Genomic DNA, 19,119 nt, shown 5'->3' with positions numbered 1-19,119 from the left:
ACGGACAGGTCACACAGCCGCCTATGCTGCGACCGGGTCCCCTCGTGGTAGCGTCTGAGATGGAAGCGAGGAAACAGTTCATGGTGGGAGACTCGGCGGAAACTGGTCATGAACCAGGGGGAGGGGTGACCAGGAGAGCATCTGACTTACCCTACTGACATCAACCCTAGGAATCGCGGCCTCATGCTATTTCTGGAGCCTATGATCCTTAAGGCCTAACGCTGGAGCACCCACGGTGGCGGCGCGTCAGCTACTGTTTGGTATTCTCCTCCCAAAACAGTGCGGCTGTGTCCGTATTCCATCTAGCTAAGCGGAACTGATGCCTTACCTACCCTCCAGCCACAGCCTGGTAACGTCTGATGGACCTGCTAGTATATCCGACACAGACGCCCGCCGAAACAGCACTGTACTCGTGGGTAAGCGTTGTCGCAACCCGGCAGAGAGTTGTTGGAGCGACTCTTTCTAATATGCGTATAAGACGCTGTTTAGAAAGCTAAAAAAAAAAAATAGTAAGACTATAAAAATAAAATAAGAAAGCCTAGGGCTGCTAAAAAACAGTAGCCCTCTGACCATGGTCCGGCTCCTGCCGCACCAAACAAAAAACTGATTTGCCTGAGCCAGTGGGCGGGGATACATGGACGGGCCCGTTGCATCCTGGGAGGCCAGAAAGCTTTGATCGATTGGTGCCAATCCGCTGACGCTCCATCATATCCCATTGTTATCCTGTGGATAACCTGTTGACCCTGCCGGAGAAAAATCCGTTTTAAAAAATATTGATTGATATATACTCACAGAATGACACGTATGTTAATATGTATTTATATAGATTTTGAGATTCCTATAAAAGGCAGGCTGATACGCTCATTAACCACTTGCCTGGCATGGGGACATCAGAAGCGACCACACCAGCAAGTGTCTTATCTGACCTGGTCGCACAGAATGCGACCAGTCAGATAAACAGTGTTAGCAGCAGCAGGGAAAGGAAACTTCCCTCCGCTGCTGCTGTCAGGGGGACTGGAAGGTAACCCTAGAATATCCTCTCTAAAAATATTGAGTTGATTTTTGTGTAAAACATTTCCCGCATTCAGAGTAGGAAAATGTCGTCTAACCTGTGTGACCTCTCTGATGTGTAACAAGCAGTGATTTGTGTTTAAAACATTTCTCACACTCAGCACATGGAAATGATTTCTCACCTGTGTGACTTTTCTGATGACTAATGAGACCTGACTTTTGTGCAAAACATTTCCCACACTCAGAACATGGAAATGGTTTCTCACCAGTGTGAGTTCTATTATGTTGATTTAGAGCGGTTTTCTGTGCAAAACATTTCCCACACTGAGAGCATGGAAATGGTTTCTCACCTGTGTGAGTTCTCTCATGTTCAATTAGAGCTGATTTGTGTGCAAAACATTTTCCACACTCAGAGCATGGAAATGGTTTCTCACCAGTGTGAGTTCTCTCATGTTCAATTAGAGCTGATTTTTGTGCAAAACATTTCCCACACTCAGAGCATGGAAATGGTTTCTCACCAGTGTGAGTTCTGTCATGATGAATTAGAGCTGATTTATTAGTAAAACATTTCCCACACTCAGAGCACGGAAATGGTTTCTCACCTGTGTGACTTCTCTGATGTATAACAAGATGTAATTTCTGTATAAAACATTTCCCACACTCAGAGCATGGAAATGATTTCTTACTTGTATGGTATCTCTCATGTCTAACAAGCTGTGATTTGAGAGTAAAACATTTCCCACACTCAGAGCATTGAAATAGCTTATCACTTGTGTGGTCTCTCCGATGTATAACAAGAGTTGATTTTTGTGCAAAACATTGCTCACACTCAGAACATGGAAATGGTTTCTCACCAGTGTGCGTTCTCTTATATTGAATTAGAGCGGTTTTGTGTGTAAAGGATTTCCTACACTCAAAGCAACTAAATGGTTTCTCGCCTGTGTGGCTTTTCTGATGTTTAACAACATGTGATTTCTGTGTAAAACATTTCCCACACTCAGAACATGGAAATGGCCTCTCACCTGTCTGAGGTGGCTGATGGGTAATAAGCTTTGTGCTCTGTGTAAAACAGTTGTCATCTACAGAACTGTGAAACATCTTATCTACTCTAAGAGCTGTGATAGATGGAGCAACATCTGTGGTATCAGGAAAACATTGCTCTTGGTTAGAGGCAACAGAGGATACATCTGCACTGTGAGGTACTGGACGTACAATTGGAATCACTGGGTTTTCCAGGGAATCTCGCATGATATCATTATCTTCAATTTCACAATCTGAAGATGCAATGGGACGTTCAGCCAATATATTTCTTCTGTTACATCCAGCTACAGGGAATAAAACAAATATAAGCAAATTATGTTACTGGACAAATTACACGACATCCATAACTAGTGGGCTAAAGCCTCTTTCCCATGAGAGACAGGTAAAAGTTCACATCCCCAGAAGGTCTATCACTGAACGCCATCCTTGTCTGAAGTGACTTCCCAAACTGGTTCTAAAAAATATAAACACATACAATGGAGGGATATACAGGGCTGCCATTGAGTTCTTTAAAGAAACAAAATTCGACTCCTTGACTAATTGGAAGTACCAAAGCAGTTAATATATGTAAAGGGAGTTGGGGGGGGGGGGGGGGGGGGGGAGTGAAACAATTAAGCAATCATGGGATAAATACATTGTTGTTCCATAACTTGAAGTATTTTCTTTCCACTTTGTATATGTGAGTTGACCAGCTTCAGCCTTGTAGGTACCTTTGCCAAGAACTTCTGACAGCCCCAATTGAATGTGACCTGAAGACTTAACAAGACTACCAGGTCTTTCCTCTATTAAGTCTGAGCAATTGAATGTCTTCTCCACTTTTGTGAGGTGTACTTTCTGTAGGAGCCTACCCTCTTTGTGGGACCATCCAGGAGAATGAAGAGATGATCGGTTTCTTTGACCTTTTTTTTGTTTTGGTAAGATATATGGACATCGTTTCCACTAAATCTAGAATGTGCAGCCTTTCCCAGTAGTTGTTCTTACTAAATCTAGAATGTGTAGCCATTTCCAGCAATTGTACTTGTTAAATCTAGAACGGTTATTCTTTCCCTGAAATAGTTTTTATTTAATCTAGAATGTGTAGCCTTTCCCTGGAAATTGTTCTTACTAAATCTAGAATGTCATCAAATACTCCAGTCTACATCTCCTCTCTGCTGGAGAGGTTGTGGAGAGACAGGCACCTTCATTCATATCTGGTGGTCATGCCCAAAGATGACAGCCTTCTTGGATGCTGTGGTGGCCCTAGTGAGTAAGGTATCTAATTCAGCAATCACTAGAGATCCATGGTCCTTCCTTTAGGGGCTCCCCATAGAATCTTTGTATAAACTATCAGATAAATTAGTTTCCCAGATCCTAAATGGACCTCACTTGATGCACACCTTTCTCACTAGTTACAGCTGTGTCATCTCACCTTTTATACCCTTTTTTTTTGTCCCTGGGCAAATCCCCCTCTTTTTTTACCTCCCTCGCCCCTTCCTTTCCTACACTAGCATTCTTCTTTATCTGAATGTTTTTCTTGTTTTATTCTTAGTATTTGACATGTTTTCTATTGACCCTGCCACCAAAGGGATATATATATTTAGCTTTTTTTGTATTTGCATCTATTTCTCATTATGTACGATTTTTAATTTTTTTTATTATTTCTACTGCTCTGTAATGTTAAATTTTTCCTGTGGAAAATTGAAAATAAAAAATAAAAAAAATAAAAAATTAAAAAAATAGGATTTTGAATACCTACCGGTAAATCCTTTTCTCATAGTCCATAAGGGATATTGGGGACAGATTAGTACGATGGGTTATAGACGGGTCCAAAGGAGCCAGTGTACTTTAAATTTCTTCAACTGGGTGTGCTGGCTCCTCCCCTATATGCCTCCTCCTACAGCTCAGTTATAGGTAAAACAGTGCCCGAAGGAGAATGACATACTTGAGAGTAGGAACATAACAAGAAGAAGCAGGGTGAGATTTACACACCAGCACACCAAAACATAACCAGGCCAGCAGCGGCTGGCAACATAAACAGCAACAGCTGAACAGGTAACACCTAACAGAGACCCTGCAGAAAGTCACCGCACAGAGACGGGCACCCAATATCCCTTATGGACTACGAGAAAAGGATTTACCGGTAGGTATTCAAAATCCTATTTTCTCTAGCATCCATAAGGGATATTGGGGACAGATTAGTACAATGGGGATGTTCCAAAGCTTCCAGAACGTGTGGATACATCTGCAGCACCGCCTGCCCAAACTGGATATCCTCTTTGACCAGGGTATCAAACTTGTAGAACTTCACAAAGGTGTTCTTCCCCGGCCAGGTAGCAGCTCGGCATAGTTGGAGGGCCGAGACTCCACGGGCAGCCGCCCAGGAAGAACCCACCGATCTTGTAGAGTGGGCCTTCAGAGACTGTGGAACAGGTAAGGCTGCCGACGCATAGGCCTATTGGATAGTAAGCCTAATCCAACGTGCAACAGACTGCTTTGAAGCATGGCAACCCTTTTTCCACGCATCATACAGCATGAACAAGGAATCCGTCTTTCTGATCCTAGCCATCCTCTTAACATAAATCTTCAAGGCTCGCACTGCATCCAATGCCCCTGGAGGAGCAGAATTGTCCGAACTAGACGGAATCACAATAGGTTGATTCAAGTGAAATGCGGAGACCACCTTCGTCAGGAACTGCTGTCTAGTCCTGAGCTCCGCTCTGTTCTCGTAAAAGACCAAGTACGGACTTTTGCACGACAAGGTCCCCAATTCTGAGACACACCTAGCAGAAGCCAGGGCCAGTAACATCACCAGTTTCCACGTGAGGTATTTATCTTCTACCATCATCAGAGGTTCAAACCAGGAGGCCTTTATCCACTCCAGCCTGCAGGAAATGTAGGAACCTTCCCAAGTGGAATTCCGCAGAGGGATATGTGCGTTCCTTGCACCAAGAGACATATCTCCCCCAGATATGATGATAGTGTTTTGACATCACAGGTTTTCTGGCTTGCACCATAGTGGCATGACCTTTTTGGAAAGCCCTTTGTGAGCTAGGATGTTCCGCTCAACTTCCATGCTGTCAAACGAAGCCGCTGTAAGTCCGGGTAGACGAATGGTCCTTGTTGAAGATCCCTTCTTAGTGGTAGAGGCCAAGGGTTCTCTACGGACATATCTAGAAGAGCCGTGTACCATGCTCTTCGGGGCAATCAAGATTGCTCTCACTCTTTGAAGCCTGATCCGCTTGAGCACCTTTGGGATCAGTGGAATCGGAGGAAACAGGTAGACCAGCTGGTAAGGCCAAGGCGATGTCAGCGCATCCACTGCGCTCGCCTGAGGGTCTCAGTTCATGAGCAATAGCAGCAAAGCTTCTTGTTGAGGCGAGAGGCCATCAAGTCGATCTGTGGGCATCCCCACCTGTCGATGTTCTGTTGAAATACCTGAGGGTGTAATCCCCACTCCCCCGGGTGGAGGTCGTGGTGACTCAGGAAGTCTGCTTTCCAGTTGTCCACTCTCGGAATGAAGATTGCGGACAGTGATCTTGCATTTCTTTCTGCCCAGAGAAGTATTCTGGACACTCCTCGCTTGCTGGCCCTGCTTTTTGTCCCTCCTTGTTGATTGATGTAAGCCACCGCCGTTGCGTTGTCCGACTACACCTGGATCGTCTGATCCCGGAGTAGAGGGGATGCCTGAATCAGAGCATTGTGGATAGCCGGAAGTTCCAGAATGTTGATCAGAAGTAGGGCCTCTTGGGCAAATCACCTGCCCTGGAACTGCGCCCCCTTGGTGACAGCTCCCCATCCTCTCAGACTCGCAACCGTCGTGAAGAGGTTCCAATCCTGGATCCCAAAGCGTCGACCTCCCAGCAAGTTGGAAGACTGTAGCCACAGGAGAGAAATCCTGGCCTTGGGTAACGGCTGAATCATCCGGTGCATCTGAAGATGAGAACTGGACCACTTGTTCAGGATGTCCAATTGGAACGGTCTGGCATGCAACCTTCCGAATTGAATCGCCTCGTACGAGGCCACCATCTTCCCAAACAATTTTATGCAAAGATGAATGGAGAATCGAGCAGGTCGGAGCACCATGCGAACCATCTCTTGAAGAGTTCTCACTTTTTCCTCTGGGAGGAACACTTTCTGGGCTACAGTATCCAGTAGCATCCCCAGAAACAGGAGCAGTTGAGATGGTTCCAGGTGGGACTTCTGCAGATTGAGGATCCACCCGTGGTGAGACAGAAGTTGGATAGTGCAATCGACATGGAGCAATAGAAGCTCCCTGGAACTCGCTTTTATCAGTAGATTGTCCAGGTATGGAATCACATTGACCCCCTGGACTCTGAGCTGAAACATCATTTCTGCCATCACCTTCGTGAACACCCTCGGAGCTGTAGACATGCCGAAGGTTAATGGCTGAAACTGGTAGTGATCGTTCAGTAGGTCAAACCTCAGATAGGCCTAATGAGGAGGCCAAATTGGGATATGAAGGTAAGCGTCCTTGAAATCCAGGGACACTAGGAATTCCTGCTGTTCCAGGCCTGCGATCACCGCTCTCAAAGATTCCATCTTGAATTTGAAAACCAGGTAAGGATTCACGGACTTCAGATTCAGAATGGGTCTACACAGACCCGTCTGGTTTTGGTACTACAAACAGACTGGAGTAGTAACCCTGTCCTTGTTGTAGTAGGGGTACTGGAACAATGACCTGGGACTGAACCAACTTATTTATGGCCAGTAGTAGCGTACCACGCATACTTTCCAAAGCTGGAAAGCCTGATTTGAAAAATCGTTGGCGAGGAGTACCGTCGAACTCCAGCTTGTAACCCTGAGAGATAAGGTCCCTTACACAAGCATCTTGGCAGGAACCGTCCCAGATGTGCCTGTAGTGACGTAACCGAGCTCCCACCACGAGATCCCCTCGGGTTGGATGGGCACCCTCATACTAAAGTCTTTGCGGAAGCAGAACTGGTGTTCTGGTCCTGAGATCCAGCAACGGTTGGTTTCTTAGGTTTTCCTCTGGAGCCTCTAGCTGCGTTGGAGGCCACTCTGGCCATAGATCGAAATCCGGAGGACCGAAAGGACTGAGTAGATGGTCCCGGGTAGGTACGTTTAGCAGGTGGAGCCCCCCAAAGGGAGAAATGTGGATTTCTCAGTAGTAGCTTTGGAAATCCATGCGTCCAATTCCCCTCAAAAGAGCCATTCACCTGTGAAGGGAAGAGATTCCACATTACATTTGGAGTTAGCATAAGCAATCCACTGACGCAACCATATGGCTCAGACACAGCCATAGCCGTGGTCCTAGCATTAATATTGCCAATCTCTTTAAAGGAGTCACAGAGGACTCTTGCCGTGTCCTGAATGTGATTCAGGAAAGAAACAGTATTAACTAAGGTCATATCACCCGAGAGACCTTCCTTAATTTGATTAGCCCAGGAATGAATTGCATGCGTCATCCAGCAACCTGCAATGACTGGCTTTTGAGCTACACTAGCAGCAATACAACACAGTCGGATTATATATATACCATATATACTAGAGTATAAGTCGACCCGAATATAAGCCGAGGCACCTAATTTTACCACAAAAACCTGGGAAAACGTATTGACTTGAGTATAAGCCTAGGGTGGGAAATGCAGCTCTAGCCGTACACAGCCCTCATACTGCCAGATATGCCCCCACAGTGCCAGATAAGCCCCCACAGTGCCAGATATGCCCTCATAGTGCCAAATATGCTCCCACAGTGCCAGATATGCCCTCATACTGCCAGATATGCCCCCACAGTGCCAGATATGCCCTCATAGTGCCAAATATGCTCCCACAGTGCCAGATATGCCCTCGTACTGCCAGATATGCCCCCACAGTGCCAGATATGCCCTCATAGTGCCAGGTATGCCCTCATAGTGCCAGATATGCCCACATACTGCCAGATATGCCCCCTCAGTGCCAAATATGCTCCCCCAGTGCCAGTTACAACTTACCCTCTGCCGTTCCCGTGCTGTTTTGTGAAGGAGGGACACGGAGAGCACAGCACGCGCCTCTCCTGTGTCCCTCCTGCGTCTCCAGCGTGTGTGTGTTAAATGAGCTCACGAACGGGTACTTCATTTAATAGACCCGCCGGAGTTGCAGGTTGGACACAGGAGAGGCGCGCGCTGTGCCCTCCGTGTCCCTCCTTCCCACTAACTCGAGTATAAGCCGAGGGGGCTTATTCAGCACAAAAAAAAGGTGCTGAAAAAGTCGGCTTATACTCGAAGTATATACGGTATATATATTTTTTTTACAAGACTGCCCTATTGCATGCGAGAGGAGACACAGTAGAGAGGACCCCAGCGCTCCACAGTTCCAGTGAGGCTGTCCGCGTTTTATATGTGTAAACAGTGAGACTGTAATAAGAAATATCCCTCAGAAGGATGTTATTGTGCACTAATACAGCGGCTCTCCCCCTCTACACCCGTTACCAGTGATCCAGGGACTGTAATGGAGGAGCTGTTGAGGCTGCTGCTGCTATGCAGAGGAAGGAACCAAAATGCTGCTGAGCCCGCTCTCATGTAGCTCCGCCCACCATGGTGCCGGAGCTACTGTTGAATATTTATACTGGTCATGTCTCCCTATGTGTGTAACCTCACATAAATGCTTGGTACAACTGATATTAGCCAGTCTCACGCAGGGGCTACAGCGGGCCCCCCCCCAGGAGGGACCCATACGCCTCACCTGCGCTTCAGCCACACATTAAACTGAGGGACCCCCCTAGCGGGGTCCCCGGTGTGTACTCACCACCGTTGATCACCGTTAGGGGTGTGCGGCACGCTGCGGCTGCGACAGCCAAGGCGCCACGCCCCGCTAAACAAACAGCCCCTCAGGTCCCCGATCGGGAGTACAGGCTTGCACGCTGGAGCACCGGAAGTCACGTGGTGCCCGGCGGGCCTCCCCCAGGTCCCCGATCGGGAGTGCAGGCTTGCACGCCGGAGCACCGGAAGTCACGTGGTGCCCGGCGGGCCTCCCCCAGGTCCCCGATCGGGAGTACAGGCTTGCACGCCGGAGCACCGGAAGTCACGTGGTGCCCGGCGGGCCTCCCCGAGGTCCCCGATCGGGAGTGCAGGCTTGCACGCGGGAGCACCGTGTGACCTGGGTCAGGAGAGCAAGAGGACAGCAGGCTGGCAGCATAGGAACCGGACACCACCGCACGCTAGCAGCAATGAAGCTGCCTATGGAAGAAGGTAAGGTGTTGCACCTAGAAGGTACAGGACACCACACACAGCACCCAGAAGGGTCACAGGAAGGCACATCATATGTGTCTCCATACACAGCTGTAGTGGCTCAGGCATCTCAGAGCTGACCGCCCATGCTGAGTGACCATAGGGCTAGTCAGTGGTGGGATGAATGACCTGTGCCTGATGCCAGGGCTGTGTACACAGATGCTGGGACCCAGTGGGTATCATAGTACTAATCCCAGCAGCTGCGGCATATGTATATTATCACACACCCCCTGCGTACTAATCACTGCTGCGGCTGCATCAGCGTAACTCTGTATCAGCCCCTGCGTCGCCATCAGGACCACACACATCCCTGTAAGGGCTCACTGGCTGTCCATAAGGGGGGAGAGCAGAGTGGGGATGTCAGTCCAGACGGCGGAATCTCAGGGGCCACTAATACTATGAGACAATCAGTATACACTGTATAAAAAAGCTTCCTGACCGACAGATATTACGGAGGGGTGATGTTTTTAGATCAACAATTTATTAGTCAACTGTCACTAGGTCAACACCATATGATTGACATGCATTAGGTCTACAAGTACAACAGATCATCAAATGAAACATTGACTGGTTGACACAAATATGGCTGACACATTTTTAGTTATTTTAGCCCATATCAAACCCTAACCATCCCCCTAGTGCATAACCCTACCCCTCCCCCTAGTGCCTAACCATGCCCCTAGTGCCTATCGCTAACTTTCCACCCTAGTGCCTAACCCTAACCCTCCCCCTAGTGCCTAACCCTAACCATCCCACTAGTGCGTAACCCAAACCCTCCCCCTAGTGCTTAACCCTAACCGCCTCCCTAGTGCCTAAATCTCCCCCTAGTGCATTACCCTCTCATTCCCCTAGTGCCTAACCCTCCCCTTAGTGCCTTAACCTAAACATCCGCCTAGTGCCCAAGCCTCCCTCCCCCTAGTGCCTAACCCTTTCCCTTCATTTGTGCCTAACCATAACCATCCCACTAGTGCATAACCCTTCCCCTAGTGCCTAACCATGCCCCTAGTGCCTAACACTAACTATCCACCCTAGTGCCTAACCCTCTCCCTAGTGCCTAACCCCAACCATCCCAATAGTGCACAACCCAAACCCTCCCCCTAGTGCCTAACCCAAACCCTCCCCCTAGTGCCTAACTCTCCTCCTAGTGACTAACCCTAACCGCCCCCTAGTGCCTAAATCTCCCCCTAATGCATTACCCTCTCATTCCCCTAGTGCCTAACCTTCACCATCCCCCTAGTGCCTTAACCTAAACATCCGCCTAGTGCCCAACCCTCCCCCAGTGCCTAACCCTCTCCATACCCCTAGCGCCTAACCCTAACCATCCCTAGTGCCTAACCCTAACCACCCCAATAGTGCCTAAATCCCCCCCTAGTGCATTACCCTCTCATCCCCCTAGTGCAAAACCCTCCTCCTAGTGCCTAACCTTAACCATCCCACTAGTGCCTAACCCTCCCCCTAGTGCCTAACCCTAACCGTCCCCCTAGTGCCCAACCCTTCCCTAGTGCCTAACCATCCCTAGTGCCTAAACCTAACCATCCCCCTACTGTATAACCCTAAGCATCCCCCTAGTGCCTAACACTCTCCCCATAGTGCCTAAACCTAACCACCCCCCTACTGTCTGACCCTAACCCTCCCCCTAGTGCCTAACCCTAACCATCCCTAGTGCCTAACCCTAACCCTCCCCCCAGGGCCTAACCCTAACCGTGCGCCTAGTGCCTAACCCTAACCATGCCTCGAGTGCCTAAATCTAACTGTGCCTAGTGACTAACCCTCCCCCTAGTGCCGATCCCTAACCCTCCCACTAGTGCCTAACCCTAACCGTGCGCCTAGTGCCTAACCCAAACTAACCCCTTAGTGCCTAAATCTCCCCCTAGTGACTTACCCTCCCCCCTAGGGCCTAACCCTACTGCCTAACCCTCCACTAGTGCCTAACCCTAACCATCCCCCTAGTGCCTAACCCTAGTGCCTGAACCTAACTATCCCCCTACTGTCTAACCCTAACCATCCCCCTACTGTCTTACCGTAACCATCCCCCTACTGTCTTACCGTAACCATCCCCCTACTGTCTTACCCTCCCCCTTGTGCCTAACACGAACCATCCCCCTAGTGCCTAAACCTAACCACCCCCCTAGTGCCTAACCCTCCCTCTAGTGCCTAACCTTAGCCCTCCCCCTAGTACCTAACCCTCCCCCTAGTGCCTAACCCTATCACTCCCCCAGTGCCTAACCCTAACCATCCCCCTACTGCCTAACCCTAACCATGCCTAGTGCCTAACCCTAATCATGCACCTAGTGCCTAACCCTAACCGTGCGCCTAGTGCCTAACCCTCCCCCTAGTGCCTAACCCTAACCGTGCGCCTAGTGCCTAACCCTCCCCCTAGTGCCTAACCCTAACCGTGTGCCTAGTACCTAACACTAACCATGTGCCTAACCCTAACTGTACCTAGTGCCTAACCGTGCGCCTAATGCCTAACCCTAACCATGTCCCTAGTGCCCAACCCTCTCCCTCCCCCTAGTGCCCAACCCTCTTGCTCACCCTAGTGCCTAACCCTAACCCTCCCCCTAGTACCTAACCCTCCCCCTAGTGCCTAACCCTATCACTCCCCCAGTGCCTAACCCTAACCATCCCCCTACTGCCTAACCCTAACCATGCCTAGTGCCTAACCCTAATCATGCGCCTAGTGCCTAACCCTAACCGTGCGCCTAGTGCCTAACCCTCCCCCTAGTGCCTAACCCTAACCGTGTGCCTAGTTCCTAACCCTAACCGTGTGCCTAGTGCCTAACCCTAACTGTACCTAGTGCCTAACCGTGCGCCTAATGCCTAACCCTAACCGTGTCCCTAGTGCCCAACCCTCTCCCACCCCCTAGTGCCCGACCCTCTTGCTCTCCCTAGTGCCTAACCCTCCCCCTAGTGCCTTACCCTCCCCCTAGTGCCTAACCCTAACCACCCCCTAGTGCATTACCCTAGTGCCTAACCCAGCCTCTTGTGCCTAAACCTAACCATCCGCCTAGAGCCTAGCCCTCCCACCTAGTGTCTAAGCCTAACTCTCCCCCTAGTACCTAACCCTAACCCTCCCCCTAGTGCCTAACCCTAACCCTCTCCAGTTGGCTTTCATAGATGTGGTAGGACTTCATGCACTACGTGCATGCACTCCCCTAGGAAAAGTATTGATTTCTGTTCATTCTATACTAAGGAGACTTATCAAATAAAGACATTTCTCAACTGTAATTCCACTTATGTAATATATCTGATCACATGTGGGTGTGGTAAACAGTATGTGGGCCGTACAACACGTACCCCAGAGCACAGGAGAAATATTTTGAAGGACCACAGTACACACCCTCTCTCGCACCATATATCACGCTGTCAGAAACAGAGCATTGACAATGTGCTGGTGAAAGCAATAGAACAGGTTGGGGTAACAATACGTGGAGGAGATAGATTAAATTCATTATGCAAAAGAGAAGCATACTGGATCTACGTTCTGGGAACTTTAACACTAGGTGGACTAAATGATGCAGCTGAATTGAATAATATATAGACTCTCCGCAGTCCATATGGTACAAGGCTATCTTAGACCATGCCTTATATATGTTTGTATGTATAAAATATACTGACTTCCATGTTCTGAGTAATAGCGTAAGAGTTGTCGAAATAGATGTTCTGTTGTCTAACTGATGTAGTAGACACATTTTAGGTTGATATACTACTATATTGTGGGTTAGTGGCTCTGGTCAAGTTGTACGTATGTTCGTAGGTATATCTGAACCTGTATAAATGCATATGGTCATCCAATATGAGCGTATAAATATGTGCACATATATTTCTTAATGTGTACATACGCATAAGTGTGGGGCCGATTTGCACCTCTGTACTTTATGCATATTTAATGTGCACATACTGTATGTTCTTCCTCGTTTTTCTATGTCTCCTGTGACTATGTGTGTTCTCTCTATGCTTATACAAAAGAATCCTCTTTCTTTTTGACTATACATCTGTTTATGACTGCATGTGTATACGGGATAAGTACACATGCAGTCATAGTTGTATTGTAGGTTGTAGAGTGTTTAGCCCTATTAGGATGTAATAATGAAATAATACCAATAAGGATAAAACTGTTTTATAAATAAGTATAATAATGATGAAAAGACATCTGTGTGTATATAGATAGATCTAAAAGGTATGAAATACATATTAAGTAGATACAAAAAATATTTTTCCCCTATGAGATACCTGAGTGGCGACGGTACAGGTAAATCTATATATTTATATTAATAACTTTTCAAGTGTGCGTATATTATTTTTTTTTATTATTAGATAAATGTATATTGGCTGTGATGGCCATAGAATCTCAAACTCCGTGTAAATTGATTTGCTTTGAATATAAGATCTAATCACAAAGGACGCTTTACTTTATAAAGTCTAAACCCGGAAGCTCTGTCGAACGCATACGGCATCCCCAGCAAGGTAATAGGAAGGCAGTGCCACAGTTTGAAAATGAGGGGTGAGAAGCAGACACGTGATCCGGAGAGGTCGCGGAAAGGTTTGAATACGCATGCTATGCGCTCCACTCCAAAATGAGGCCTGGCGAAGGGACGCGATCCGTGCCCACAGACGGGAGAAAGTCCGCTATTTAAACAGGAACACGGGGAGAGAGAGATATACTACTCTGAGGAAGCCGCTGACATCGATAGAGGCGGAAAAACGCGTAAGAGGTCTCTAACAACATCCGTCCGGTACTGGTCTGAATTTAAATCTACCTGCAGGCTTTTTGGACCACTGTTTGGATACTCCAGATATGGCACCTATAATGGGTTAAAGCACCAGGAGCCGGGAGGAACCATTACACTGGACTGAAGGATCAAGTTCAGATCCATTTAGCAGGTGATATAATAAACAAACAGCGCTGTTAATTCATACTGTTTAAAGCCAATACAACATAAGAAGCAGTATGCTCTACTAACTGACTAACACTGTTCAAAGGCCTGTTATGACTAACTAATCAGCTATTACCAGCGGCAATAACTATTACCTTGCAAAGTACTATTTAACACCTAATAAGTCAAGAGACTAATTAAGTAGCTAAGCTTGAGAAATCTGCTTACGAACACTACCGCTGACGTTTGGAACTGAACTGCCTTTTGAAATAACGCTATGCTTTGCAGGAGTGACCGGCACTTGAGATGAGATTTGTTATTAGAAATTGTGTATAATTTTTAAATTGTTAAAATAAAAGAACACACCTTTTTAAGAAGCGCTGTTATTTGTGTATATGTCCTCCCCATAGTGCCTAACCCTAACCATCCACCTAGTGCCTCACCCTAACCATCTGCCTAGAGCCTAGCCCTCCCACCTAGTGCTTAAGCCTCCCCTAGTGGCTAACCCTAACCCATCCTCCGTAGTGCCCATCCCTCCCCCTAGTACCTAACCCTAACCCTCCCCATAGTGCCTAACCCTAAACATCCACCTAGTGCCTAACCCTAACCCTCCCCCTAGTGCCTGACCCTAACCATGCCCCTAGTGCCTAACCCTAACCATGCCCCTAGTGCCTAACCCTAACCATGCACCTAGTGCCTAACCCTCCCCCTAGTGCCTAACCCTAACCATGCCCCTAGTGCCTAACCCTAACCATGCCCCTAGTGCCTAACCATGCCCCTAGTGCCTAACCCTAACCATGCCCCTAGTGCCTAACCCTTTACCGTGCGCCTAGTGCCTAACCCTCCCCCTAGTGCCTAACACTAACTATCCACCCTAGTGCCTAACCAATTACCGTGCGCCTAGTGCCTAACCCTCCCCCTAGTGCCTAACACTAACTATCCACCCTAGTGCCTAACACTTTACCGTGTGCCTAGTGCCTAACCCTCCCCCTAGTGCCTAACACTAACTATCCACCCTAGTGCCTAACCCTCCCCCTGGTGCCCTAACCATTCCCATAGTGCCTAACCCTAACACTCCCCCTAGTGCCTAACCCTAACCGTGTGTCTAGTGCCTAACCATCCCTCTAGTGCCTAACCCTAACTGTAACTAGTACCTAACCCTAACTCTACCTACTGCCTAACCCTCCCCCTAGTGTCTAACCCTCACACTGGTGCCTAACCGTGCGCCTAATGCCTAACCCTAACCGTGCCCCTAGTGCAAAAACCCTCCCCCTCCACCTAGTGCCTAACCCTAACCATCCCTAGTGCCTAACCCTCCCCCTAGTGCCTTACCATCCCCCTCGTGCCTAACCCTAGCAACCCCCTAGTGCCTAAATCTCCCCCTAGTGCATTACCCTCATTCCCCTAGTGCCTAACCCTCCTAGTGCCTAAACCTAAACATCCGCTTAGTGCCTAGCCCTCCCTCCTAGTGCCTAAGCCTAACCCTCCCCTTAGTGGCTAACCCTAACCCTCCCCCTAGTGCCTAACCCTAACCATCCATCTAGTGCCTAATCCTATCCATCCCTCTAGTGCCTAACCCTAACCCTCCCCCTAGTGCCTAATCCTATCCATCCCTCTAGTGCCTAACCCTAACCCTCCCCCTAGTGCCTAACCCTAACCATCCACCTAGTGCCTAATCCTATCCATCCCTCTAGTGCCTAACCCTAACCCTCCCCCTAGTGCCTAACCCTAACCATCCACCTAGTGCCTAATCCTATCCATCCCTCTAGTGCCTAACCCTAACCCTCCCCCTAGTGCCTAACCCTAACCCTCCCCCTAGTGCCTAATCCTATCCATCCCTCTAGTGCCTAACCCTAACCCTCCCCCTAGTGCCTAACCCTAACCATCCACCTAGTGCCTAATCCTATCCATCCCTCTAGTGCCTAACCCTAACCCTCCCCCTAGTGCCTAACCCTAACCATCCACCTAGTGCCTAATCCTATCCATCCCTCTAGTGCCTAACCCTAACCCTCCCCCTAGTGCCTAACCCTAACCATCCACCTAGTGCCTAATCCTATCCATCCCTCTAGTGCCTAACCCTAACCCTCCCCCTAGTGCCTAACCCTAACCATCCACCTAGTGCCTAATCCTATCCATCCCTCTAGTGCCTAACCCTAACCACCCCCCTAGTGCCTAAATCTCCCCCTAGTGCATTACCCTCTCATCCCCCTAGTGCCTAACCCTCCCCCTAGTGCCTAAGCCTAACCCTCCCCATAGTGGATAACCCTAACCACCCCCCTAGTGCCTAAATCTCCCCCTAGTGCATTACCCTCTCATCCCCCTAGTGCCTAACCCTCCCCCTAGTGCCTAAGCCTAACCCTCCCCATAGTGGATAACCCTAACCATCCCCCTAGTGCCTAAATCTCCCCCTAGTGCATTACCCTCTCATCCCCCTAGTGCCTAACCCTCCCCCTAGTGCCTAAGCCTAACCCTCCCCATAGTGGATAACCCTAACCATCCCCCTAGTGCCTAAATCTCCCCCTAGTGCATTACCCTCTCATCCCCCTAGTGCCTAACCCTCCCCCTAGTGCCTAAGCCTAACCCTCCCCATAGTGGATAACCCTAACCACCCCCCTAGTGCCTAACCCTCCCCCTCCCCCTAGAGCCTAACCCTAACCACAAAGGAGGTGAAAATCAGAGGAGAGCATACCCTCTGTACGTGAGTTTTCAGCCGGCCGGCTTACTATATTGCCTGAGTACCCGTTGCTTTATATTGGAAAAAAAAGGGTGAATAAAAGGCTGCGTACACGAGGACCCCAGTGCTGAGGAGGAATAAAGAAGCGTGTTCCGGTACCACTGTGCTGACCTGTATATACAATAATAGCAGGACTATTTATACCTAACCCGCTGTACATCGCAGGGTCTTAAAACCAGCTGGCAGCCTGATAAGTGTATGGAGTGTGGAGGAATACAATATAAAGTCTAAAGTAAGAGTCTAATGAAGTTATTAACCCTTGCATGCCCGTTTATCGCTGGACACTATTAACCTCTGCATGTTACACATATATGGCTGGACTTTCATATTAACATGCATGCATTATAATAGAGATATACACCTTCAATGGTAAAATATAATGAGTACCCTATTGGTTATATGCATATATGAATTAGAGTGGTCAGGTTGATACCAATTAGGTCATGTACACTGCGTATTATTGTTTCATTTATGGGATACCGGCCGGTGTCATCATTATTTTTTATATTGTATTGTACAATAAATGTGTGTACTTGGATGGGAAGCGCAGTCTTGTATGTTTATGTTTGTGTTCAGTATTTTTAGAGGCTAAGAAACCTGACCCTTTGGACTTGCTGCTGACATTCTGGTGGTCATTCAGAGTTAATCGCTCGCTAGCAGCTTTTAGCAGCCGTGCAAACGCTATGCCGCCGCCCACTGGGAGTGTATTTTAGTTTAGCAGAAGTGCGAACGAAAGGATCGCAGAGCGGCTACAAAATGATTTTGTGCTGTTTCAGAGTAGCTTCAGACCTACTCAGCGCTTGCGATCACTTCAGACTGTTCAGTTCCTGTTTTGACGTCACGAACACGCCCTGCGTTCGCCCAGCCACGCCTGCGTTTTTCCTGGCATGCCTGAAAACGGTCAGTTGACACCCAGAAACGCCCACTTCCTGTCAATCACTCTGCGGCCAGCAGTGCGACTGAAAAGCTTCGCCAGACCTTGTGTGAAACTGCATCGTTCATTGTAATAGTACGACGCGCGTGCGCATAGCGCCGCATACGCAGAAGTGCCGATTCTTTGCCTCGGAATGAACCCCCTCTAAGTGAGCAGTGGCACCGGGTTTTGTCTTTTTTATAATTCAAGTAGTGAGAAGTTGGGACACTTTCATGAAGACTGGGGCAGAGTACAAATCCAGTATATTGACTGGAATATAAACCCCTAAATACTTCAATTTGGAGGTGCTCAGCTGGAATTGGGTAAGAGCGGGAGAGGAAGAAGGGACACGTGCAATTGGGGTGAGTGGAAAGAGTTCAGACTTGGAAGTATTTATCCGATAACCCACAAAAGAGCCAAAATGAGAGATTACCTGCATCATTAGGGGAATAGAGGTCTCGGGATTTGAGATGAAAAGGAGCGTGTCATCTGTGAACAGACCAACCAGCAGCTCAAAGCCTCGGACCGTAACCTCAGCGTAGCCGGGTAGATGGCAAGGGGTTCTATGGTGATGGCAAACAAAGGCAAAAGGGGGCAGCCGGAAACCCATAACTAGTTAAAGCGGTGTATAAGTGATCCCAGCTAACAAGGTCAAAAGCCTTCTCAGCGTCTAAGGAAAGCACATATTGTGGGTCAGGGTTCCCGCTAGAGCACAACCAAGTAGCTGCTGCTATGTTATTGCAAAGGTAATTTGTGGAGTGGCGGCCGGAGATAAAGCCCGTTTGGTCTGGGTGGATAATAGAAGGAAGGAGGGCCTTCATCCTATCCACAATAATTTTAGTAAATAATTTATAGGGGTATATTCAATAACTGTCGGAAGCTGACGTCTTGTCTGAAAGACGGCAGTTTCCGACAGGTTTAGGTTGGAAGAAATACTCGTTTTATACAGGTGGGGGTGTGTTCTGCGCTCCCTCCAATAGATGTTCTGTGTGTGTGAAGTGGTTCTGTCCGTGCAGCCTAGGTTCCAGGGGTAGGAATTCTTTTCGAGTGTTCCTTATTTTGACAGAGAGAAAAAAAGGAAAAGGGAACCTCTGGCGCTACTGGATAGGTTTTAGATAGTGAAAAACTCCAGTGGTGTTTTTATGTATAAAAAAGAATGTTTTTATTTTTTGAGAAAATATATAAAAAATTATAAAAATGAGTGTGCAAAACAGCAGTATTAGAAAAACAATATTGACAATATTAAAAAGACATTAATATAATCCGTATTATCGAAAATTGTTGTTTAGATCTGATGCTATTTAAAACTGCTTATTG

General features: G+C 48.0%; 1 protein-coding gene across 1 annotated transcript in view; it reads right to left on the bottom strand.

Moving 5' to 3' along the window:
* Positions 1–726: 726 nt before the first annotated feature.
* Positions 727–19,119, bottom strand: part of LOC135054586 (zinc finger protein 551-like) — a 161,896-nt gene continuing 143,503 nt past the window's right edge. Inside the window, exon 8 of the mRNA XM_063957747.1 lies at positions 727–2,336. Within this exon, the coding sequence (XP_063813817.1) occupies positions 1,105–2,336 (1,232 nt within the window). The 3' untranslated portion in view covers positions 727–1,104. The remainder of the gene's footprint in view (positions 2,337–19,119) is intronic.

This window comes from Pseudophryne corroboree, chromosome 3 (assembly GCF_028390025.1).
Source record: "Pseudophryne corroboree isolate aPseCor3 chromosome 3, aPseCor3.hap2, whole genome shotgun sequence".
Lineage (NCBI taxonomy): Eukaryota > Metazoa > Chordata > Amphibia > Anura > Myobatrachidae > Pseudophryne > Pseudophryne corroboree.
Note: the sequence above shows the minus strand (reverse complement) of the source record. Positions and strands in the feature narration are given on the sequence as shown.